This window comes from Dermacentor albipictus, chromosome 1 (assembly GCF_038994185.2).
Source record: "Dermacentor albipictus isolate Rhodes 1998 colony chromosome 1, USDA_Dalb.pri_finalv2, whole genome shotgun sequence".
In the NCBI taxonomy this organism is placed as follows: domain Eukaryota; kingdom Metazoa; phylum Arthropoda; class Arachnida; order Ixodida; family Ixodidae; genus Dermacentor; species Dermacentor albipictus.
The window spans coordinates 441,132,474-441,157,380 of record NC_091821.1 but is presented as its reverse complement, the minus strand read 5'-3'; the positions used below and the strand labels follow the sequence as shown (position 1 = coordinate 441,157,380).

Genomic DNA, 24,907 nt, shown 5'->3' with positions numbered 1-24,907 from the left:
GGGGAGCAAGTCCGGCCTATACTAGGGCCCTATTGCTCTCCCAAGAAAATTCTTTTTGTTTTCATTCTTTAAGGTAGAGTGCCTTCATAATCATCATCATCAATAGCAGCAGCAGCAGCAGCCTGCTTATGCCCAGTGCAGGGTAAAGGCCTCTCCCATACTTCTCCAACTACCCCGGTCATGTACTAATCGTGGCCATGTCGTCCCTGCGAACTTCTAAATCTCATCCGCCCACCTAACTTTCTGCCGCCCCCTGCTACGCTTCCCTTACCTTGGAATCCAGTCCGTAACCCTTAATGACCATCGGTTATCTTCCCACCTCATTACACGTCCTGCCCATGCTCATTTCTTTGTCTTGATTTCCACTAAGACATGTCATTACCTCACGTTTGTTCCCTTCCCCAATCTGCTCCTTTCTTATCCCTTAACGTTACACCCATGATTCTTTCCATAGCTCGTTGCGTCGTCTTCAATTTAGGTAGAACACTTTTCGTAAGCCTCCAGGTTTCTGCCCCGTACGTGAGTACTGGTAAGACACAGCTGTTATACACTTTTCTCTTGAGGGATAATGGCAACCTGCTGTTCATGATCTGAGAATGCCTGCCAAACGCACCCCAGCCCAATCTTATTCTTCTAAGTGCCTTAAGGTGCGACAAAGTTAAAATCCGGCATCATTGACTCAGCACCAGCGCCTGTCCGACGTAGATTTGCACATAGCGGTCACCAAATAGGGTGTCAGTGTGCGCTGGTTCACCTGTTTCATCGTGCCGGCAGTCAGCGTCCAAGCGCAAATAAACTCTACCCCACTCCGAAATGCCGGCACGCCTAGGAACAAACGCATACAACAGGCGCAAACAAACTTCTACACCATATATACTGCCTAGGCAGAGTCGGATATTCAAGAAGCGAACGTCCCCAGATTATTTCTCTCGCACCCGCTCTTACAGGTGCTTGCGCAGAAACGTCGGGCACATCGAGAAACACCACGCCCCGCTGTACCTACTAGAAATTGTAAAAATGCTACCCGGCCCTCGGGCGGTATCTAATTGTTGGTAATGATTTGTGGGTGCAATTATCAAGAGTGAGCAGGGATTGCCGCTAACATCATGCGTGTTGTCTTCCTTCCCGGGCTGTCTTTCCGCGCCCCAAAAATTGCAGATCGCGTAATCTAACTTCAGATACAGTTGTAATTGAAAATAGCCGATAGTGGCCGTCCTGGTTGGTGAACATAAAGAGAAGCAGCTGATGATAAATAATCTAATTTGCGGACTCGTGGTGAACATCGTCGCTGTTCGCCCCCGCGGCCGGCGTTCTTCACAATGCCAGCTTTGCGATAGTATGGGCTCGTAGTCGTCTAGTGAGATATTTACATGTTTACGTGGCCCATGCCTTACACTATATATGCTGGTTATTTTAATGAGTAAGTGAATGTTTACTACAATTTATATGGCCGTTATAACTAACATATAGACTCATGTACGGGCCGCATTTTATTGTCACCATTTTGATGAGCCTTGCATGGGACCGGGCTATGTGACCTAATGTATCCAGATATGTATATGAAATCCGCCTTAGGCTTTCGCGATCGCCTCCTCTCGCTCCCCAGTCGCGACGCGCGAAAATTCCCTGTCGAGCGTGATCAGAATCAGCGTACCGAACGCGATTGCATTTCAGTTGGCTGTTTCATATTGGCTGTCAATTTGGGGGTGCAGTACTTATAAGGCTGCGGCCATTACCTGGATTTATATGGTAAGAATTTTCCTGCGTGTAATTATCCTATACTTTGCTATCAGTAATACAGCTTCACGTTTCCGGAGAAACTGCGGCATCTCACTATCTTTTACTGCGAGTCCAACTATAAGCGCTGCTGCGTACGACTGTTACTTATTTTGATTTTCAGTGAATGCACCTTGGCCTCATTAGGTTACTGAGTGAATCATATAAATATTCATTACCTCAGCATGCAAGCTGCGATGTTTTCATCCCTAATGAATGTTGCAAATTAATCAAAGATGTTCTTTTTTTTCCATGAGCAGTTAGCACTGCCTACTGGACAGAGAAGCAATACCGAGACACATATCATTCACGTCGGTTTCACAGGGCGTTGATAGCGCCTGCAGAAAGGGTCACTGAATACTGCAGGTTCTTTTCAGGATAAAAAAAGCGCACAAAGCAATTTGAAGCGAGGTGAACATACTGCAACATATCCATTCTCTAGGATAATTCTATCCAACCCAATAAAAATAATTGTTGCTTGGCTACCTCCTTCACTTCAAAAATATAACTTTGTCCTTTGCATGTATTTTATACATTATGTGTGAACATGGTGTTCACTGTGGAAATGAAAAAAAAAATGATGTTGAAATGAGAAAATACGGATGAGATAGCCGCCGGTAGTGCTTTTAATGTGCTTGTCCTCTAATTGTCCGGATATGCAGAAAATAAAGCCCAACTATGAATGAAAAGCTCGGCACCTCGCACCGAAAGTGATGCAGTACGCTTTTAGCCAGAATAAAATATTAAGCGAGAAGGTCGAAGCAAATCGAAAGAAAACTGAAATGGTGTGGGTAGCAGAACTCTCATAATCAGACTTTTGGGGAGGGTGGGCTAGGCTTCATAATCGCTGAGGACGGGCTCTGCTCACATACCACTTGAAAACTTCGGAGGGGGCTCGGACTCCCGTGTAGTCAGCGCCTATGTGGTAGACGGCCTTGAATTTGACTGCCCACTTGCAATTGTGGTTACCACCACAAGCTCCACCACCACTAGCATTTCTCCAAACTTCCATCAATTCGTCGTGTAATGATTCAAGTGTATTCGTCATAGTGCATGCAATCTGCTCCGCTCATGATAGACACGCTAAGTCCATTCTGGAGCTTATAACCGTCGATCGTGGCGGAATACGGACGTGGAATAAGGGTAATCGGAGAAGGACTCCTATGATTTCCCACCACAGTGGCGAAGTTCCATTTCCATTTCGACGTCCATTTCAAATTCTTGCGTACGGACATACAGACACTTTTAGGACCGCTGCACAGAATAAAAAGTGCATGCAGACAGGGCACCCGAAAAAAAGTCACAGGCCTGCGTGACACACGCATTCACAGCGTAAGCTGGAGGAGCGGCTTCATAGGAGCTCCATTTTGGACAGCATGCACTAAAGGGTCTTCGCGGCCATGCCTCTTTGCGTCGTTTTCACGAGAACCAACTTAACTCTCCGCCCGGCGTCGAAGGCGAGTTGCGGCTTGTGTTGCTCTCTGCTGAGCCGGACGTTACCTATTTGCAGCCGCGCGCGTTGCTGTGCGATTCGTTTCTTCAGCTCGTACCTCGTACAGCAGCTCGTACAGTTCGTACCTTGCGAGCAGGCGCCATAACGTGTACCGAAGAGTAAATACAGCTATCGAGACTAAGCGGTGCACATGTAACCTTCCCTGATACGTGGCACGATAAGATTCAACTGCTTCGCGGCGTGACACATGGTGAAATACAACGCAACTTCAATGAAAAGTTTGCACGATGAGACGCTACGCGATGGGCACGATACAATACTGCTGCTGGTCATTAATCGGGATCTGAGCGCGGTCCCAAATACCAACCTATCCTGATTATTTATCGATGCATGGTATATATGTTCTACATTCTAGCCTTTTCGTATACAACTCCTTAATCATTTTGTTTCTCAACATTTCACTGTCCACTTGTGCCGCTACCTACGCAACTGCTACATGGTGTGCCACCTGGTGCAATAATACCCAAATGCAATGCAAAGTGTCCTCGTATGGACGCTATGCGTCGCTCATCTCACATTGCGTGCCTCCTCGCGGGCTACGACGCGTGAACATGACACGTTTCCGCCGCGCGCGACATTTGTTAGACTGACATTGACACAATCTCCGCTGCAAACAAATATTCTGTGCACTCACTCGGGCGGGGGGTCGTGGTCGGCTTGGTGGTTACCGGGGTGGGTCTGGGAGTTGCAGGCGTAGGTCTGGGAGCCGCAGGGGTACGTCTGGGCCCAGTAGGAGATCCCGGTTGTTGCCGTCTCGGCGTTGGGCGACCGCCTGCAGAAGGGTGGCCGCACTTTAATTGATCATGTGCGAACAAAATGTATCTACAAAACACGGTAACATTGACATACTTCAAATAAATACGTGGGTTAAGAAGTGCGTTCAACCATACGAAGATCGTCGTTCGTTATGCAGCGTACTTCGAATTCTTGTCTACTGCTACACTCATTTCTGAGAACCGCCACTTATTTCACTGTAGTCTTGAACTTACACATTTTCTCAAGTCGTTAACCTAATTTGCTGACGTAATAGACAGCCCATAGGACAAATACGCAGGTCTCGTGATGGTGGCTTTACCTGAAGCTCCCTTAAGAGGCAGCACCCGAAATTGGTCATCAAACCTTTCACCGTGTCAGAAAATTTCTTCTTAACAGGGCACATTCGAGGGATCCATCGAGAAGAGGTTAGATATTTTCACGTGTTGAAAATTGTGACGCACGTACTTCGCATAAAAAAGGGCGGCACTGAGCAAGTTCGAATGCCGCGATACAATCGTCATATATTTTGTTTTGATAGCGAAATCGGTTTCGAATACCGATGTGGTGTCAGCAGAAAATTGTCACATAGCAGAATATTTTGCGGCTGCCCTGAAGTGATAAGCCCATGTTAGATTATCTTTTTAAATAAAATACAGAAAACGTGAAGAGCTCTTTTGTGACCATTCCTGAGAGGGAATATGAGACCCCTCACTTTATCTGGGCTTACTGGGTGCCGTAGGACAATTATAAGCTATTGGGTGCCTATCGATTGCGTTGTTCCCTTATAATTTGTACTTTTCCCACTATATTTCTTTACAGACAGAAAGTTTATTTCGCATTCAGGTCTTACAAAGAAGGCAAAACGCCAGGACTCAAGCAAAAGGCTGCTTTCCCGCAGCTAGACAAGGGCTCCGACACCAATTACATTTCCTAATGGAAAACATATACATGATATACATGAAACGTGTGCATATCTGACATTGTAATAACCAAATATAATATAACATCTGAACCTGTAATTACATTGTAATAATAATATTTACTCATGATTATTACTTAGCACAATACGTTGTAATCAACAATATTACTTCCGACAAAATGTACGTTTTACGCACCCAAAGGGCATACGAACATGTGGCTACAGGAAACAATTTACTGGTACAATTTAAATGCATTCGAATCGCCGACGCTAGTTGCACACAACGGGCATATTTTATAATAATAAAAAATAAAACAAAGTGTTCGGCAGATAGCTTGCATTTATGGCCTATGCAGCTGTCCTTTCACAGTTAGCATATTCGATTTTAGATTGCTGCCGGGTGATTATGCTTATCACAATATTATCTGTTTTATGTTGTTCAGCCGCCTCGGCAGTGTGCATTCTAATCTATTACGTCCTTGTCCGGTCCGTGAAAAAAGAACCGCCCATATTTCGCAATTTACAATGTCGTATTGAACTTCGCCATGTTTTTCTAATTTGCAAAGACAAACTTGTTATAATTGCATCTCGTGCTAGTCCCGTAATTTATTGGAAGACAGAAATCATAAAGCTGATGAGAGGGACGCACGTAAAGTGTGGAAAGTCAACGAAAATACATGTCCTGTGTGAGCGTCATGCACAACCTAAGCGCAAAGCTTCTTTTGCTTTTTTTTTCGAGACAGATAGCCTTCTTAACTTTTTTTCCTGCGCCGTTCCCCGCAAAAGGATGCAGCAGCTTGCATGAGAAGTGAATATAGAATTGTAAGGCAGTAGCTTTATTTTTTGAGGATGAGTGTCTCGCAATGTACTAAGTATAACAGATGCTGTAGCCAAATTATTCCTACGCGCTCAGCATGCTCATGTTGATTGAAGATTACCCCCAGTGTTTTCACACTAGCTGCAATATCATTTTTTTTTCATTTCCATGATTAATTCCTGCATCACGATTTACGTGTTTTATGCAGCAGTAAATAGTATTTATGTTGCTGTTGTTTCTGTTTATATTGACACGTGTACTTATTTATCCTTTTCAAGGGGACCGCATTTTAGCCACTAACAAATTTAAGTTATCACTCAGCGCAAGAAGCGCCTGCATGACTGGAACTCACTGTAATACTATCGATTGTTCTATGCGTTGTCTGTTGTCACCGAAGCTTGCATAATCTGATTGCATACGCTACGTGAATTGTGCAGTACTGTCTGGAAGACACGCGGGCACCAGCGATTTTTCTGGAAACTACGATGGCCCATGTATGAAAGCAGACGGGCTTGACCAGCAGATCAGATTTTTGGCGATCGCCGACTGTGTTCGACGCTGTGGTTGTTCTTTGAGTGTAGCCTATGTTTGAGGGCACAGGTCGCCCATTAAAACGCAAGTTTCGTTATTCATTTTTGCTGCTTTCTTCACCGTCACCACCACGTCACAGCAACAATAGGTTGAAAGTCTTCTAGGACGATGCAAAGACTGTTTTTCAAGGTCATCGGAAATGCGGCAAACATCAGTTGCGAGGCATCGCAGGATAGACAGTTTTAGCAGAGCGCTTGCTTGCGCTCCGCTCCGCACACGTCTCACGCGCACCGGTGGCTGCATAGAATGCATTGATTTCGCTTATCTAACAAGCGCGTCTCCCAGACAAGTCACTGACGCGCTCTAAGCTTGGTGGTAAAAGGATTACGAAAGAAGCTACACGCTCCCTGACGCACCGCTAAATCAGGTTCCGAGCGGAACATGGTCAGCGTCCCACGTTTAGCTGCCGCTATGTGTGCTGTGCGCGCGCGCGTCAGTGTTCCCGGTAGCGTTTTGCTGAGTGGCTGCGTGGCAATTGTTGTGATAGGCTGGTCTGAGCGGAGCAGACAGTAAACGCTCTGCTAAAACTCTCTAATAACCGAACAATCTGCTAGACCTTTAGGCCGGAGCACTTACCGAGTGTCGACGCGAGAACGAAAAGCTATAAGGCAGCCAGTCGCCAAAATGCTGCGCGACGGCGTGATCCAGCCGTCGAAACGCTTGTGGGCGTCTCTTGTGGTCTTAGTGAAGAAGAACGATGGAAGGCTGCGTTTCTGCGTCGATTACCACCGCTTGAACAAAATCACAAGAAGGATGTATCCGCCACCCTACCAATAAGCGACTCGTTAGATTGACTCTGCAACGATAAGTACTATTCATCGATGGACCTCAAGACTGGGGATTGACAAATTCGTGTGGACAAAAGAGATCGAGAGAATACCGCACTTATCATGCCAGACGGTCCCGTCGTGTTTAAGGTGATGCCATTCGGAGTTTGTTCTGTGCCGGCAAGATTCCAGCACGTGCTGGACACAGTTTTGGCAGGGCTCAAGTAACAGACTTGTCTCGTCGACTGGGATGAGTTGTAGCTTTTGCCAATGTTTACGAACTTGGGTTCGTTTGATGATTTTACCAATGCTCCGTCAAGTATAACAAAAAGTAGATTGGATCTGCGAAAACATTTTAAAGATGTCGAAGTATTGGGCCGTGTTAGACGACAAAAAAAAATTCCTACAAGAAAGAAATTTCGATTGTTTCTGTGTCGCCCTTTTGTGGCAGCACTGGTAGCCACATAACAGAGATGTGCTTCCTTCGAGCAAGTTTATTCTGAGACATTCCTGAGGGTGGTAAATTACCGCTATAAATGGTTATATGTATCGTGCAAAAAGTGAGTACTCAAGGCAAATTTTATTGGAATGCTTGCACTTCCCTCCCCCTTTCATGTTGCAGGGAATTTTATCATGAATTTTGATGTTCACTGCTTGGCAGATATGCTGTTGTGACATGGTCATTGACCTCTGTGTCGGCGGTCAGTGACAGGCAAAGCATCACGACTAAGCTAGTGCGATCATTCAAAGAGTTCCTCTCAAAAAATTGTACTGCGGCTCCTTTTCTTTCTGTGGTGCATGAGAATAAATAAGGGAAATGGGAGAATGGTTACGGGTCACCATAAATGTAGCCGTAAATGACGCAGAAACACGGGATGATCGCAGGCCTAACAGCGGGAAAAGCACTATGACAATGACAAATCGATGGCCGCGTGGCTACTTGGAATGCTTCAGCATAAAAAGTATATGATATATATAACGGTAACATAAACCTAACCTAAAGCTAAGCTAAGCCGACCTAACGTGAACGAGACGCAAAGCCAATAATCCTCATGGCGTCACATCAGGCAATCGCATTCAACCGTGGTTGCTAAGGCGCTGTGCGCATATTCCACTCAAAGGGGTCCACTGAAAACTGCTCCTGAAAAGTCCAGGGGAGCAAGTCCGGCCTATACTAGGGCCCTATTGCTCTCCAAAGAAAATTCTTTTTGTTTTCATTCTTTAAGGTAGAGTGCCTTCATCATCATCATCATCATTAGCAGCAGCAGCAGCAGCCTGCTTATGCCCAGTGCAGGGTAAAGGCCTCTCCCATACTTCTCCAACTACCCCGGTCATGTACTAATCGTGGCCATGTCGTCCCTGCGAACTTCTAAATCTCATCCGCCCACCTAACTTTCTGCCGCCCCCTGCTACGCTTCCCTTACCTTGGAATCCAGTCCGTAACCCTTAATGACCATCGGTTATCTTCCCACCTCATTACACGTCCTGCCCATGCTCATTTCTTTGTCTTGATTTCCACTAAGACATGTCATTACCTCACGTTTGTTCCCTTCCCCAATCTGCTCCTTTCTTATCCCTTAACGTTACACCCATGATTCTTTCCATAGCTCGTTGCGTCGTCTTCAATTTAGGTAGAACACTTTTCGTAAGCCTCCAGGTTCCTGCCCCGTACGTGAGTACTGGTAAGACACAGCTGTTATACACTTTTCTCTTGAGGGATAATGGCAACCTGCTGTTCATGATCTGAGAATGCCTGCCAAACGCACCCGAGCCCAATCTTATTCTTCTAAGTGCCTTAAGGTGCGACAAAGTTAAAATCCGGCATCATTGACTCAGCAGCAGCGCCTGTCCGACGTAGATTTGCACATAGCGGTCACCAAATAGGTTGTCAGTGTGCGCTGGTTCACCTGTTTCATCGTGCCGGCAGTCAGCGTCCAAGCGCAAATAAACTCTGCCCCACTCCGAAATGCCGGCACGCCTAGGAACAAACGCATACAACAGGCGCAAACAAACTTCTACACCATATATACTGCCTAGGCAGAGTCGGATATTCAAGAAGCGAACGTCCCCAGATTATTTCCCTCGCACCCGCTCTTACAGGTGCTTGCGCAGAAACGTCGGGCACATCGAGAAACACCACGCCCCGCTGTACCTACTAGAAATTGTAAAAATGCTACCCGGCCCTCGGGCGGTATCTAATTGTTGGTAATGATTTGTGGGTGCAATTATCAAGAGTGAGCAGGGATTGCCGCTAACATCATGCGTGTTGTCTTCCTTCCCGGGCTGTCTTTCCGCGCCCCAAAAATTGCAGATCGCGTAATCTAACTTCAGAGACAGTTGTAATTGAAAATCGCCGATAGTGGCCGTCCTGGTTGGTGAACATAAAGAGAAGCAGCTGATGATAAATAATCTAATTTGCGGACTCGTGGTGAACATCGTCGCTGTTCGCCCCCGCGGCCGGCGTTCTTCACAATGCCAGCTTTGCGATAGTATGGGCTCGTAGTCGTCTAGTGAGATATTTACATGTTTACGTGGCCCATGCCTTACACTATATATGCTGGTTATTTTAATGAGTAAGTGAATGTTTACTACAATTTATATGGCCGATATAACTAACATATAGACTCATGTACGGGCCGCATTTTCTTGTCACCATTTTGATGAGCCTTGCATGGGACCGGGCTATGTGACCTAATGTATCCAGATATGTATATGAAATCCGCCTTAGGCTTTCGCGATCGCCTCCTCTCGCTCCCCAGTCGCGACGCGCGAAAATTCCCTGTCGAGCGTGATCAGAATCAGCGTACCGAACGAGATTGCATTTCAGTTGGCTGTTTCATATTGGCTGTCAATTTGGGGGTGCAGTACTTATAAGGCTGCGGCCATTACCTGGATTTATATGGTAAGAATTTTCCTGCGTGTAATTATCCTATACTTTGCTATCAGTAATACAGCTTCACGTTTCCGGAGAAACTGCGGCATCTCACTATCTTTTACTGCGAGTCCAACTATAAGCGCTGCTGCGTATGACTGTTACTTATTTTGATTTTCAGTGAATGCACCTTGGCCTCATTAGGTTACTGAGTGAATCATATAAATATTCATTACCTCAGCATGCAAGCTGCGATGTTTTCATCCCTAATGAATGTTGCAAATTAATCAAAGATGTTCTTTTTTTTCCATGAGCAGTTAGCACTGCCTACTGGACAGAGAAGCAATACCGAGACACATATCATTCACGTCGGTTTCACAGGCCGTTGATAGCGCCTGCAGAAAGGGTCACTGAATACTGTAGGTTCTTTTCAGGATAAAAAAAGCGCACAAAGCAATTTGAAGCGAGGTGAACATACTGCAACATATCCATTCTCTAGGATAATTCTATCCAACCCAATAAAAATAATTGTTGCTTGGCTACCTCCTTCACTTCAAAAATATAACTTTGTCCTTTGCATGTATTTTATACATTATGTGTGAACATGGTGTTCACTGTGGAAATGAAAAAAAAATGATGTTGAAATGAGAAAATACGGATGAGATAGCCGCCGGTAGTGCTTTTAATGTGCTTGTCCTCTAATTGTCCGGATATGCAGAAAATAAAGCCCAACTATGAATGAAAAGCTCGGCACCTCGCACCGAAAGTGATGCAGTACGCTTTTAGCCAGAATAAAATATTAAGCGAGAAGGTCGAAGCAAATCGAAAGAAAACTGAAATGGTGTGGGTAGCAGAACTCTCATAATCAGACTTTTGGGGAGGGTGGGCTAGGCTTCATAATCGCTGAGGACGGGCTCTGCTCACATACCACTTGAAAACTTCGGAGGGGGCTCGGACTCCCGTGTAGTCAGCGCCTATGTGGTAGACGGCCTTGAATTTGACTGCCCACTTGCAATTGTGGTTACCACCACAAGCTCCACCACCACTAGCATTTCTCCAAACTTCCATCAATTCGTCGTGTAATGATTCAAGTGTATTCGTCATAGTGCATGCAATCTGCTCCGCTCATGATAGACACGCTAAGTCCATTCTGGAGCTTATAACCGTCGATCGTGGCGGAATACGGACGTGGAATAAGGGTAATCGGAGAAGGACTCCTATGATTTCCCACCACAGTGGCGAAGTTCCATTTCCATTTCGACGTCCATTTCAAATTCTTGCGTACGGACATACAGACACTTTTAGGACCGCTGCACAGAATAAAAAGTGCATGCAGACAGGGCACCCGAAAAAAAGTCACAGGCCTGCGTGACACACGCATTCACAGCGTAAGCTGGAGGAGCGGCTTCATAGGAGCTCCATTTTGGACAGCATGCACTAAAGGGTCTTCGCGGCCATGCCTCTTTGCGTCGTTTTCACGAGAACCAACTTAACTCTCCGCCCGGCGTCGAAGGCGAGTTGCGGCTTGTGTTGCTCTCTGCTGAGCCGGACGTTACCTATTTGCAGCCGCGCGCGTTGCTGTGCGATTCGTTTCTTCAGCTCGTACCTCGTACAGCAGCTCGTACAGTTCGTACCTTGCGAGCAGGCGCCATAACGTGTACCGAAGAGTAAATACAGCTATCGAGACTAAGCGGTGCACATGTAACCTTCCCTGATACGTGGCACGATAAGATTCAACTGCTTCGCGGCGTGACACATGGTGAAATACAACGCAACTTCAATGAAAAGTTTGCACGATGAGACGCTACGCGATGGGCACGATACAATACTGCTGCTGGTCATTAATCGGGATCTGAGCGCGGTCCCAAATACCAACCTATCCTGATTATTTATCGATGCATGGTATATATGTTCTACATTCTAGCCTTTTCGTATACAACTCCTTAATCATTTTGTTTCTCAACATTTCACTGTCCACTTGTGCCGCTACCTACGCAACTGCTACATGGTGTGCCACCTGGTGCAATAATACCCAAATGCAATGCAAAGTGTCCTCGTATGGACGCTATGCGTCGCTCATCTCACATCGCGTGCCTCCTCGCGGGCTACGACGCGTGAACATGACACGTTTCCGCCGCGCGCGACATTTGTTAGACTGACATTGACACAATCTCCGCTGCAAACAAATATTCTGTGCACTCACTCGGGCGGGGGGTCGTGGTCGGCTTGGTGGTTACCGGGGTGGGTCTGGGAGTTGCAGGCGTAGGTCTGGGAGCCGCAGGGGTACGTCTGGGCCCAGTAGGAGATCCCGGTTGTTGCCGTCTCGGCGTTGGGCGACCGCCTGCAGAAGGGTGGCCGCACTTTAATTGATCATGTGCGAACAAAATGTATCTACAAAACACGGTAACATTGGCATACTTCAAATAAATACGTGGGTTAAGAAGTGCGTTCCACCATACGAAGATCGTCGTTCGTTATGCAGCGTACTTCGAATTCTTGTCTACTGCTACACTCATTTCTGAGAACCGCCACTTATTTCACTGTAGTCTTGAACTTACACATTTTCTCTAGTCGTTAACCTAATTTGCTGACGTAATAGACAGCCCATAGGACAAATACGCAGGTATCGTGATGGTGGCTTTACCTGAAGCTCCCTTAAGAGGCAGCACCCGAAATTGGTCATCAAACCTTTCACCGTGTCAGAAAATTTCTTCTTAACAGGGCACATTCGAGGGATCCATCGAGAAGAGGTTAGATATTTTCACGTGTTGAAAATTGTGACGCACGTACTTCGCATAAAAAAGGGCGGCACTGAGCAAGTTCGAATGCCGCGATACACTCGTCATATATTTTGTTTTGATAGCGAAATCGGTTTCGAATACCGATGTGGTGTCAGCAGAAAATTGTCACATAGCAGAATATTTTGCGGCTGCCCTGAAGTGCTAAGCCCATGTTAGATTATCTTTTTAAATAAAATACAGAAAACGTGAAGAGCTCTTTTGTGACCATTCCTGAGAGGGAATATGAGACCCCTCACTTTATCTGGGCTTACTGGGTGCCGTAGGACAATTATAAGCTATTGGGTGCCTATCGATTGCGTTGTTCCCTTATAATTTGTACTTTTCCCACTATATTTCTTTACAGACAGAAAGTTTATTTCGCATTCAGGTCTTACAAAGAAGGCAAAACGCCAGGACTCAAGCAAAAGGCTGCTTTCCCGCAGCTAGACAAGGGCTCCGACACTAATTACATTTCCTAATGGAAAACATATGCATGATATACATGAAACGTGTGCATATCTGACATTGTAATAACCAAATATAATATAACATCTGAACCTGTAATTACATTGTAATAATAATATTTACTCATGATTATTACTTAGCACAATACGTTGTAATCAACAATATTACTTCCGACAAAATGTACGTTTTACGCACCCAAAGGGCATACGAACATGTGGCTACAGGAAACAATTTACTGGTACAATTTAAATGCATTCGAATCGCCGACGCTATTTGCACACAACGGGCATATTTTATAATAATAAAAAATAAAACAAAGTGTTCGGCAGATAGCTTGCATTTATGGCCTATGCAGCTGTCCATTCACAGTTAGCATATTCGATTTTAGATTGCTGCCGGGTGATTATGCTTATCACAATATTATCTGTTTTATGTTGTTCAGCCGCCTCGGCAGTGTGCATTCTAATCTATTACGTCCTTGTCCGGTCCGTGAAAAAAGAACCGCCCATATTTCGCAATTTACAATGTCGTATTGAACTTCGCCATGTTTTTCTAATTTGCAAAGACAAACTTGTTATAATTGCATCTCGTGCTAGTCCCGTAATTTATTGGAAGACAGAAATCATAAAGCTGATGAGAGGGACGCACGTAAAGTGTGGAAAGTCAACGAAAATACATGTCCTGTGTGAGCGTCATGCACAACCTAAGCGCAAAGCTTCTTTTGCTTTTTTTTCGAGACAGATAGGCTTCTTAACTTTTTTTCCTGCGCCGTTCCCCGCAAAAGGATGCAGCAGCTTGCATGAGAAGTGAATATAGAATTGTAAGGCAGTAGCTTTATTTTTTGAGGATGAGTGTCTCGCAATGTACTAAGTATAACAGATGCTGTAGCCAAATTATTCCTACGCGCTCAGCATGCTCATGTTGATTGAAGATTACCCCCAGTGTTTTCACACTAGCTGCAATATCATTTTTTTTTCATTTCCATGATTAATTCCTGCATCACGATTTACGTGTTTTATGCAGCAGTAAATAGTATTTATGTTGCTGTTGTTTCTGTTTATATTGACACGTGTACTTATTTATCCTTTTCATGGGGACCGCATTTAAGCCACTAACAAATTTAAGTTATCACTCAGCGCAAGAAGCGCCTGCATGACTGGAACTCACTGTAATACTATCGATTGTTCTATGCGTTGTCTGTTGTCACCGAAGCTTGCATAATCTGATTGCATACGCTACGTGAATTGTGCTGTACTGTCTGGAAGACACGCGGGCACCAGCGATTTTTCTGGAAACTACGATGGCCCATGTATGAAAGCAGACGCGCTTGACCAGCAGATCAGATTTTTGGCGATCGCCGACTGTGTTCGACGCTGTGGTTGTTCTTTGAGTGTAGCCTATGTTTGAGGGCACAGGTCGCCCATTAAAACGCAAGTTTCGTTATTCATTTTTGCTGCTTTCTTCACCGTCACCACCACGTCACAGCAACAATAGGTTGAAAGTCTTCTAGGACGATGCAAAGACTGTTTTTCAAGGTCATCGGAAATGCGGCAAACATCAGTTGCGAGGCATCGCAGGATAGACAGTTTTAGCAGAGCGCTTGCTTGCGCTCCGCTCCGCACACGTCTCACGCGCACCGGTGGCTGCATAGAATGCATTGATTTCGCTTATCTAACAAGCGCGTCTCCCAGACAAGTCACTGACGCGCTCTAAGCTTGGTGGTAAAAGGATTACGAAAGAAGCTACACGCTCCCTGACGCACCGCTAAATCAGGTTCCGAGCGGAACATGGTCAGCGTCCCACGTTTAGCTGCCGCTATGTGTGCTGTGCGCGCGCGCGTCAGTGTTCCCGGTAGCGTTTTGCTGAGTGGCTGCGTGGCAATTGTTGTGATAGGCTGGTCTGAGCGGAGCAGACAGTAAACGCTCTGCTAAGACTCTCTAATAACCGAACAATCTGCTAGACCTTTAGGCCGGAGCACTTACCGAGTGTCGACGCGAGAACGAAAAGCTATAAGGCAGCCAGTCGCCAAAATGCTGCGCGACGGCGTGATCCAGCCGTCGAAACGCTTGTGGGCGTCTCTTGTGGTCTTAGTGAAGAAGAACGATGGAAGGCTGCGTTTCTGCGTCGATTACCACCGCTTGAACAAAATCACAAGAAGGGTGTATCCGCCACCCTACCAATAAGCGACTCGTTAGATTGACTCTGCAACGATAAGTACTATTCATCGATGGACCTCAAGACTGGGGATTGACAAATTCGTGTGGACAAAAGAGATCGAGAGAATACCGCACTTATCATGCCAGACGGTCCCGTCGTGTTTAAGGTGATGCCATTCGGAGTTTGTTCTGTGCCGGCAAGATTCCAGCACGTGTTGGACACAGTTTTGGCAGGGCTCAAGTAACAGACTTGTCTCGTCGACTGGGATGAGTTGTAGCTTTTCCCACAAGTTTCCAAGGTAATTACAGGCTGCCTCAGACAGTACTAGAGGTGATCAAGCGATCTAGACTCACCCCGAAATCCGAAAAGGCTGCTTTTATTACCAAAAACGTGTATTCCTAGGTAACGTAATCAGTAAATCGGAAGTCCGTCCTGACTCAAAGCATATGGCTCCATCGCGAAGTTTCCTCGGTCTGTCGACAAGAAGGCTGCGTGCAGATTCCTTGGCATCTGTGCCTATTAGTCCCTTTGTAAAGGACTTTTCAATAATTGCGGAACATTTAACTCATCTCGCGAAAACCCATGTCAAATTTAAATGAGGAACACGACTGAAAGATGCATTTGAGGAGCTTAAACAGCGGCTACGCTGGTGCTTTTACACCTCCGCGAACACGCCGAGACAGAAAGCTACACCTACACAAGTAGCGTAGGCCTCGGTGCTGTGTTAGTTCAAAAGAAGGACGGAGTTGAAAGTGTCATTCCTTACGCTTGCCGGTCACTGTAAAAAGCTGAAGCTAATTATTCTAAGACGGAGAAAGGGTGCCTTGCGATCATTTGCGCTACGCGGAAATTTCGGCCTTACATATATGGCAAGCACTTCAAAGTGGTAATCGACCACAATATCATGCCTTATCCTGCAAACTTGAAGGGTAATTCAGGTCACCTTGCTCGATCGATTCTCAGACTCCTGGAATTTGACATCGCCGCGATGTAAAAGTCTGAGAGAAAGCATCCTGACGCCGACTACCTGTCGCACGCCTTTATCGAACTGCCAGTACAAGGTGAATGGGACGATGCGCCTTCCTAGGAACTGTAGACGACTTCACCGAACAGCAACAAATACAGTCAGAGTTACAAAGCCTTGTGGAGTACTGATAAGGCAAGACCAACGTTGTCCCTAGGGTATTTCGGCGTGGACTGTCCTCATTTTGTTTCTGCAGCGACGTCTTCGTAAAAAACTACTCCTCTCCTGTCCGCGAAAGTACCTGGTTGTGCCACCAACACTCCGGCCAGAAGTCATGCCCATTCTGCACGACAATCAGACAGCCGGGCACCCTGGGTTTTCTCGTATTTTTGAAGAACACAGTAAAAGTAGTATTGACCGCACCTGACCACCGACGTCGAGGACACCCTGCTACGACATGGTGCACCAGTCCTCATCACTGACAGAGGAACGGCTGTCACAGCTGAGCTTACTCAAATCATACTGCCGCATACCGAGACAAGTCACCAGAGGACAACTGCCTACAATCCGCAGATGAATGGCCTGACACAACGTCTCAACAAGCCGTCGACATGTTAGCCATGTACGTGGCGTCGAACACAAGACGTCGCATGTTGTTCTGCCGTATGTAATCTTCGCTTACAACAAGGCAGTGCAAGAAATAAGTCAGATCACTCCGTTCAAGCTGGTTTCCGGTAGGAACCCAATGACGACTCTTGACGCCATGCTGCCGCACGTCAACGGTGAGGAAAACCTTGACGTCGCTGCCTATCTCCAGCGCGCCGAACAATCCCGTCAGCTCTCCGGCCTGCATATGAAGAACCAGCCCAGAACCGATGGCCAATACTGCAATCTTCGACGATGCTACGTCGAGTATCAGCCAGACGTTTTTGTTTGTTTAGTTGTCGTCACTGCATGTACTTTAGTTTCTGTCGTGTTTGCAGCATCGGGACGATATTTTTGAGAGGGGGCATTGACACTTGTCCTTATCCTTTTCTCGGGGCTGCACATCACCCACTAACATCTTTTATTGCTTAGCGCAAGACGTGTTTGCATGACTGAAACTTACTGGACCGTCAGTGATGGTTTTATGCTTTGTCTGCTGCCACTGAAGCTTAGGTAACTGAATATACACGCAACGCCATTTAGGTTTCCGCTTTCACCAGATGGCCTAGCATGGTGGCAAACTTTTACGTGGAGGCCAGTTGCCGGATAATATTGGTGTCTACCTGGAATAGGTTTGGCACCAGGGACCTGCCTGCCACCTGGAACATGGCCGCCACCTGGAACGGGACGCCCGCCAGGAACGCGTCCACCACCAGGAACGACTCCACCGCCAGGGACACGTCCACCACCTGGTACGTGCCCACCACCAGGGACATGTCCACCACCTGGGACTTGTCCACCACCAGGGACGCGTCCTCCACCAGGGGCGGGTCCACCACCAGGGACGCGTCCGCCACCAGGGACATGTCTATCACCTGGGACGTGGCCACCACCGGGAACACTACCACCTCCTGGCACGTGTCCACCACCAGGAAGGCGACCCCCGCCAGGAACGGGACCCCCACCAGGAACGCGTCTACCACCAGGACCGTGTCCACCGCCAGGGACGTGTCCACCACCTGGGACGCGTCCACTACCAGGGACGTGTCTGCCACCAGGAACATGTCCACCACCAGGGACGTGTCCACTACCTGGGACATGGCCGCCACCAGGCATGCGGCCACTTCCTGGGACCTTTGGGCCACCAGGGGTGTGCCCACCACTAGGCATGCGTCCAGCACCAGGAACAGGTCGAGCACCAGGGATGCCACCACTGCTTGGGGTGGGTCTACCACCAGGCACTCGTCCACCTCCGGGAACTCGCCCAGCAGTAGGGATTTTTCCACTGCCTGGGACGCGCGTACCACCAGGAAGAGGTCTGCCGCCAGGCATGTGTCCGCCACCAGGGATTCTCCCACTTCCAGGCATGTGCGCACTTCCTGGAGCCGGTCTGCCACCAGGGCGCCTGCCTGGCACCTGCCCACCGCCAGGTACGCGTCCACCACCAGGAACACGTCCAGCACCAGGAATGCGAGTACCAGCTGGAGTGGGTCTACCACCAGGCACTTGTCCATGTCCAGGAACTTGTCGAGCGCCAGGGACTTGTCCACTGCCTGGGACACGCCCAGTACCAGGGGTAGGTCCGCGGCCTGGGATATTGTCATGATGTGCGTTAAGTTGTCATACACATCCAAGACTTGAGAGTTCACCGCGTTGAGCGAGCTTTGTGGCATCCACGACAGGACAAAGCCAGCTGTAAAGAAAAGATTGTAATTGTAAAATACCAACTCGTACTAGTGTCAATATAAATGTCCTTGAGTTGACCAAAAAAGGAGTCAGGTTGCGGCTCACGGAAGAATTCAAGGAATGGGTTCGGATGACGCTAAAAATAGAGATAAAGGAGCTGATAGCTATCCAGAGGAAAATATTTTGGATGAATCATTTGCAAAACAGATGAAAGAGAAAGAGGAGGTTGCAGAGCAACTATGGGCAAAGTTGCATGACATTTCATTACACAAGGACCATGCGCAAGTGAATACAGACAACGAAGTTCCACCGTAGTGTTCCGAGGGTAGAGCGCACGGCGGTTGTATAAATTATGTGAAAGGCTCGATAGAAAGGCGTGATAGCCTGCATAGAACAAAATGTCCTACTACATGGAGCATTAACTGATTCAAGTCGAGTGCTACTAAATCCCTCATGTGCTCGTACTGAGCAGCGAGAGCGAACGTGAAATGTACTATTTTATGACACTACCGAGTCTGTGCATTGGTGACAAGCCCAAAGTGACACCAATAAATGCCGTCATTCCTGAAACTTCCTTTTTGCCAAGAACAGCCATTCTATGGAACCGACTTCCCACCTCCACAGTCTCACTTTGTGACAGCACTAACTTCAATGTCACCGTTCAAAGTACCGTAAAGTTGGATTTACTATTCTTGCGCTGTACTGCAAATATTGCATATTTCCACCGCTCGTTTGTGTTTAGCATAATAGGCCTTGAGATTGTGTATAATACAAAAAAACTAATCGATAAACTGATGCTGAAGTAGCGAAAATAGCTCGGAGGGGCAGTTTCTTCGCTGAAAGAAAGGATACCGAGTTATCGAGGGTGCACTACCTGTGTTATTACATGGGGATTGTACATGTCGGCTACCATTGTGCCGTCCATTAAGGAAAGGCAGAGTCACAGAGAATGGCACTGTATTAATTGACAGCTGCATGAACAAAGTTGAGGACGTTCTTGTGCCCAGAGGTGACCCATAATTAGATCTATTTAATAGGAAACTCTTGGATAATGACAACACTTTCTTTAAACATCATGGTCCTTCGGAGGGGTCCACTAGCAAATCATTTCATTCTATGGCTCACCTATCTGGCAGTAATGCGGCAGCAGTTTGCTGCACTAGACTAACAGACGCAAAGATGTCAGGCGCACCATATGTTGTACACTGACGGGAATGCCCGAAAGCCATTACTGCATACCTGATAGTGCGTTTAAGAAAAACCTGCATATGCTCCAGATGCCAGCTGATAATGGTTAGGTGGTTGTTGGAACCTTCAGGCGCGACAGTTATATTGGCTGAGCAACAATGTGTGTGTGCTTTACGCGCCTAAGTTGTCTTTACATGGTGAAGTCAAGAAGTGTGCTGTGTCGCTAGATGTCTGAAGTGTGTGTATTGTTAGTTGAGATAGGACTCGGAACAATCGTGAGCGTTAAAGCAATGATTGACTCTTTACGTTATGTACATTTGATCATGTTCAACGTATCACGCGCGCATATACTGCGTTTTTCTGCCGAAGACTGAAAAAGGGGGCTCTGTAATGATGTTCGCTATGTTGCCATGTACATATGATCAAGGACTTGAGAGTTGCCATGTACAGATCATCAAGGACACGAGAGTTCACGGAGCTGCGAGAGCTTTGTTTGCGATCAAGACGACGGAGACGAGTTGTCGTGTGGCATTGGCGCGAGCGGGTAGAAAGCTCAAAGGACAAAAAAAACAGGATAGAAAATGAATAATCAGTAACAGAAGTCCACGGGTGACTAGAGAACAAAATAAGAAAAGGAGAGCGAGAGACACACGTCGGCAGAGGAGATTCGACGGAAGGTAGCCTGCGCTGTGGAGATTTACGCTCGTGGGGCCAAAGGGCCCCAGCGTACAAGGCCTTCACGCAGCCTCATTGAAGCTTCCCCGATGGCCTGGTGTCTAACGGACAAGACGTAAGCTGGACCGTTTGAGGAAGGTTGCTGGGGTGCGGAGGCGTGGGCTTGATGGGCTCGTAGACTCGGGCTCTCAGAGGCCTCCACCCACACACATTGTGGTTTCCTGACGAATTGTGGAGTCTCTCGGTGTAGCGGAGAGGATCGCACCGGTTAGATGGCTGCACGGCTCAGCCGTTCTCGAGCGTCTGCGAGGGTCACTGTTCGGCCTACGCGGTACGGTTATCCAAACGCGATAAAGAACCGGTGAACCTTTTTCTTTCCGCACTTTGATGAGATGAACACGGACACTTTAGTTGACTGTGTACTTTTGCAAGGAGTGTGTTAAAGAAAGATTTTATGTTTTCACCTTGTGCGATTTCTGGCATGTGCTCTGATTGCACTTCCATGCTGAGATGCTCTTTTTGTCACTATGTTGGTGTTTGGTGGACTCAACGCCATAACGCTGTTTGCCACTGCTTTGACTTCTCTTTTATAATGTGTCTATTTTGCGTGTCTTAACTTGCAGCTCACTGTTCATTTCACGAACAAAGGCAGCAGCTTGGTCTGTTAAATAACACACGAAGCAATTCGTTACAGATGTGCATACCGCCAGGGACGTTTCCACCTCCAGGTATGCGCCCACTTCCTGGGACCTGTCTGCCTCCGGGCACTTGTCTTCCAGGGATGGGTCTGCTGCCTGGCACGTGTCCTCCAGGGACGTGCCTGCTACCCGGCGCATGCCCTCCACCAGGAACTTTCCCGCTGCCCGGGCCATGTCCACCACCAGGCACCTGACCTCCACCTGGGACCCTTGAACCTCCAGGGACACGTCCGCTGCCTGGAACGGGTCTGCCACCTGGGACATGTCTGCCACCAGGACCAGAGCCACCACCAGGTACTTGTCTGCCCCCAGGAACATGACCCCCACCGGGGACCTGTCCACCACCAGGAGTGTGACCACTACCAGGTCTGGATCCACTTCCTGGAATCTGTCTGCCACCAGGCATGTGTGCACTACCAGGGACATGTCGACCGCTACCAGGAATGCGTCCACCACCGGGCACAGGTCTTCTACCAGGGTATTTTCCACCGCTTGTCACGCGTCCGCCCCCTGGTAGGTGTCCGCCACCCGGGGTATGTCCGCTACCAGGATATCGAGTACGACCTGGGTACTGTCCACTACCAGGATATCCGCCAGGTTTTCTGCTGCCTCGTCCGGTGCTCGGTGACACCCTTTGAGTAGTGCTGCGGCTACCGTTGCTCGCTGTATTCCGGGAAAAACGGTGGAAGTAAAACGCAGTGTCATGCTTGTGAATTCAGCAACTGCGTATGTCTCATGCACCTGTCGCGTATAGCAAATCACCTTTTATATGGCTGTGTTGTAGAACGAAGCGCGATTTATTCGCCGCTGCTCACCTGACTGTCACGGTGTCAGAATTGGGATCGGAAAATTGTTTTTGCCATGCAGTAAGCTTTTATAGAGGAGCAAGGTTTTACCAGTAATGAGGAACGATTGTCCCTGAGGCCCCCAGTCCCTGACTGCGAGCTGTCTAGAACGGCAACAAGGCAGCGGATTGACCACAAGCCACGAGTGTATGTTCAACATTGCTACCTCATCCAAAGTCTCTCGACCGTACGAGCAAGATTTTCTACAAATGCAACATCTGGAAAAGACAGCTCCAACTTTTTGCGACAGCGACAGTGCAGAGGCACGGGCTTGATGGGCTCGTAGGCTCGGGCTCTCACAGGCCTCCACCACACTCATTGTGGATTTGTAACTACCTGTGGCGTCTCTCCCGGTGTTACGGAGAGGGGGGCGTCATTCTGACAGCTGCACGGCTAAGCCGTTCTCGAGCGTCTGCGAGCGTACCTGTTCAGTCTACGCGGTACCGAATTCCGATCGGGACACAGAAACAACCGGCAAACTGTTTCTTTCCACACTTTTGATGAGATAAACACAGACTCTTTAGTTACCTTGTACCTTTGCCAGGGCTGCGTTAATCCACAAGTATGTCTTGACATTGTAAGATTTCTTGCATGCGCTCTGGTTGTACTTACATGCTGAGATGCCACTTTCATCACTGTGTTGGAATTTTGTGGACTCAACGCCATAAAGCGGTTTACCATTGCTTTGACTTTTGTGGTTAAACTGTGTTTTTCGCGTGTCTTAAGTTGCAGCTAGCTTTGTACATTTCGCGAATGAAGGCAACACCTCAGCCTGTTAAATACCACACGAGTCAATTCGTTACAGATGTGCATACCGCCAGGGACGTTTCCACCTCCAGGTATGCGCCCACTTCCTGGGACCTGTCTGCCTCCAGGCACTTGTCCTCCAGGGACGCGTCTGCTACCTGGCGCGTGTCCTCCTCCAGGGACTTGTCTGCTACCTGGCGTGCGTCCGCCACCGGGAACTTGTCCGCGGCCGGGGCCGCGTCCACCACCAGGCACCTGTCCTCCACCTGGGACGCTTGTACCTCCAGGGACACGTCCGCTGCCTGGAACGGGTCTGCCACCTGGGACATGTTTGCCACCAGGACCAAAGCCACCACCAGGTACTTGTCTGCCCCCAGGAACTCGACCCCCACCGGGGACCTGTCCACCACCAGGAGTGTGACCACTACCAGGTCTGGATCCACTTCCTGGAATCTGTCTGCCACCAGGCATGTGTGCACTACCAGGGACATGTCGACCGCTACCAGGAATGCGTCCACCACCGGGCACAGGTCTTCTACCAGGGTATTTTCCACCGCTTGTCACGCGTCCGCCCCCTGGTAGGTGTCCGCCACCCGGGGTATGTCCGCTACCAGGATATCGAGTACGACCTGGGTACTGTCCACTACCAGGATATCCGCCAGGTTTTCTGCTGCCTCGTCCGCTGCTCGGTGACACCCTTTGAGTAGTGCTGCGGCTACCGTTGTACGCTGTTTTGCGGGCAAAATGGAGGGAGTAAAACGGAATATCATGCTTGGGAAGTCAATCACTGAGTATGTCTCATGCACCTGCCGCGTATAGCGAACCGCCTTTTATATTGCTGTGTTGTGGAATAAAGCGCGATTTCTTCGCCGCTGCTCGCCTGACTGTGAAGGTGTCAGAACTGGGATCGGAAACTGATTTCTGCCATGCAGTAAGTTTTTCCAGAGGAGCAAAGCTTTACCAGTAATGAGGGACGATCATCCCTGTCTAGAATGTCAACGTGCTGTCTAGAATGGCAACGAGGCAGCGGGTCGTCCACAAGCCACGAGGATGAGTTCAACACTGTTACCTCAGCCGCAGCCTCTCGACGCTACATGGAAGATTTTTTAGAAATGGAACATCTCGAAAAGAGAGTTCCATCTTTTTGCCACAGCGGCGAAGCTGAAGCTAAAGATCTTCAGGCTATTACATTCTTAATTGCCATTGGAAAAGAGGCAAGGCGAGCTTTCCACGTGTTTGAGCTTGATAACCAGGAGCCTATGTATTTGACAGCTTTAATTCAGTGGTTTGAGGTGCACTACAAACCGGGACGAATTCTTACTTTCAGCGAGTTTCAGTGTGGTTCTAGGAACCAGTGCGATGGCGAGTCATTAAGTTATTACCTAATAGAGCTCATTGTTCTAGCAAAGAAAGCAAGTTAGAAAACATGAGGAGAGGCTCCTACACTGTAGAGTATTACCTCTGATAAGAGACAAGGAACTGCAGCAGATACTTATATCGGTAAATACGTCCTATGCTAAAACGGCTAAGCTTTGCCGTGATAGGAAACAGGGTAAAATGCAGTTCTTTGGCATAGGAGCTGCAATCCGCGCGTCTTTTGCATCTGAATGAAGCATGCATGCCGCAAAAATAGTCCGCCAGCTGCCCGAGTTGCTGCTTGCAGTAGCCCGAAACTAGAAGATGTCCTATAAGAGAAAGTTATTGTAAGAAATATAGAGGCCGAAAACTTTTTGAGAGTGTGGGTCGCACGTCAAGCTCGAAGGCGCACCCAGAAAGAAGGCAGATATAGTAAGTAGAAATAACCGTTGACGAAGACCATTTTCTTCAAATGTTTGAAGTTCAAAATCATAAGCGACGAACTCTGCCTTGAAACAGAAAATATATCTTGTGTCATGATCAGGCGTAAAATAGACATAATCGAACTGCTGCGTCGTAAAAAAATACCTCTTCCAAAATGTATCAGCAGTGCCAGGGCAAAATAGTTGCTGCATGCTGCGTACTGCGTTTGGTCACACAGAAAAAGCAACCGGAAAGATAAATTTGCTT

The 24,907-nt window shown here is 47.7% G+C and overlaps 1 protein-coding gene across 2 annotated transcripts in view; it reads right to left on the bottom strand.

The window, feature by feature from the left end:
- The window catches only part of LOC135903072 (collagen alpha-1(III) chain-like), a 442,036-nt gene that overhangs the window by 48,370 nt on the left and 368,759 nt on the right, over positions 1 to 24,907 (bottom strand). For both annotated transcript variants that reach the window (XM_070532327.1, XM_070532328.1), the window contains 5 exons: positions 22,930 to 23,589; positions 21,276 to 21,932; positions 17,646 to 18,611; positions 12,215 to 12,352; positions 3,924 to 4,061 (listed from right to left, as the gene is read on the bottom strand). In XM_070532327.1, the coding sequence (XP_070388428.1) occupies positions 3,924 to 4,061; positions 12,215 to 12,352; positions 17,646 to 18,611; positions 21,276 to 21,932; positions 22,930 to 23,589 (2,559 nt within the window). The remainder of the gene's footprint in view (positions 1 to 3,923; positions 4,062 to 12,214; positions 12,353 to 17,645; positions 18,612 to 21,275; positions 21,933 to 22,929; positions 23,590 to 24,907) is intronic.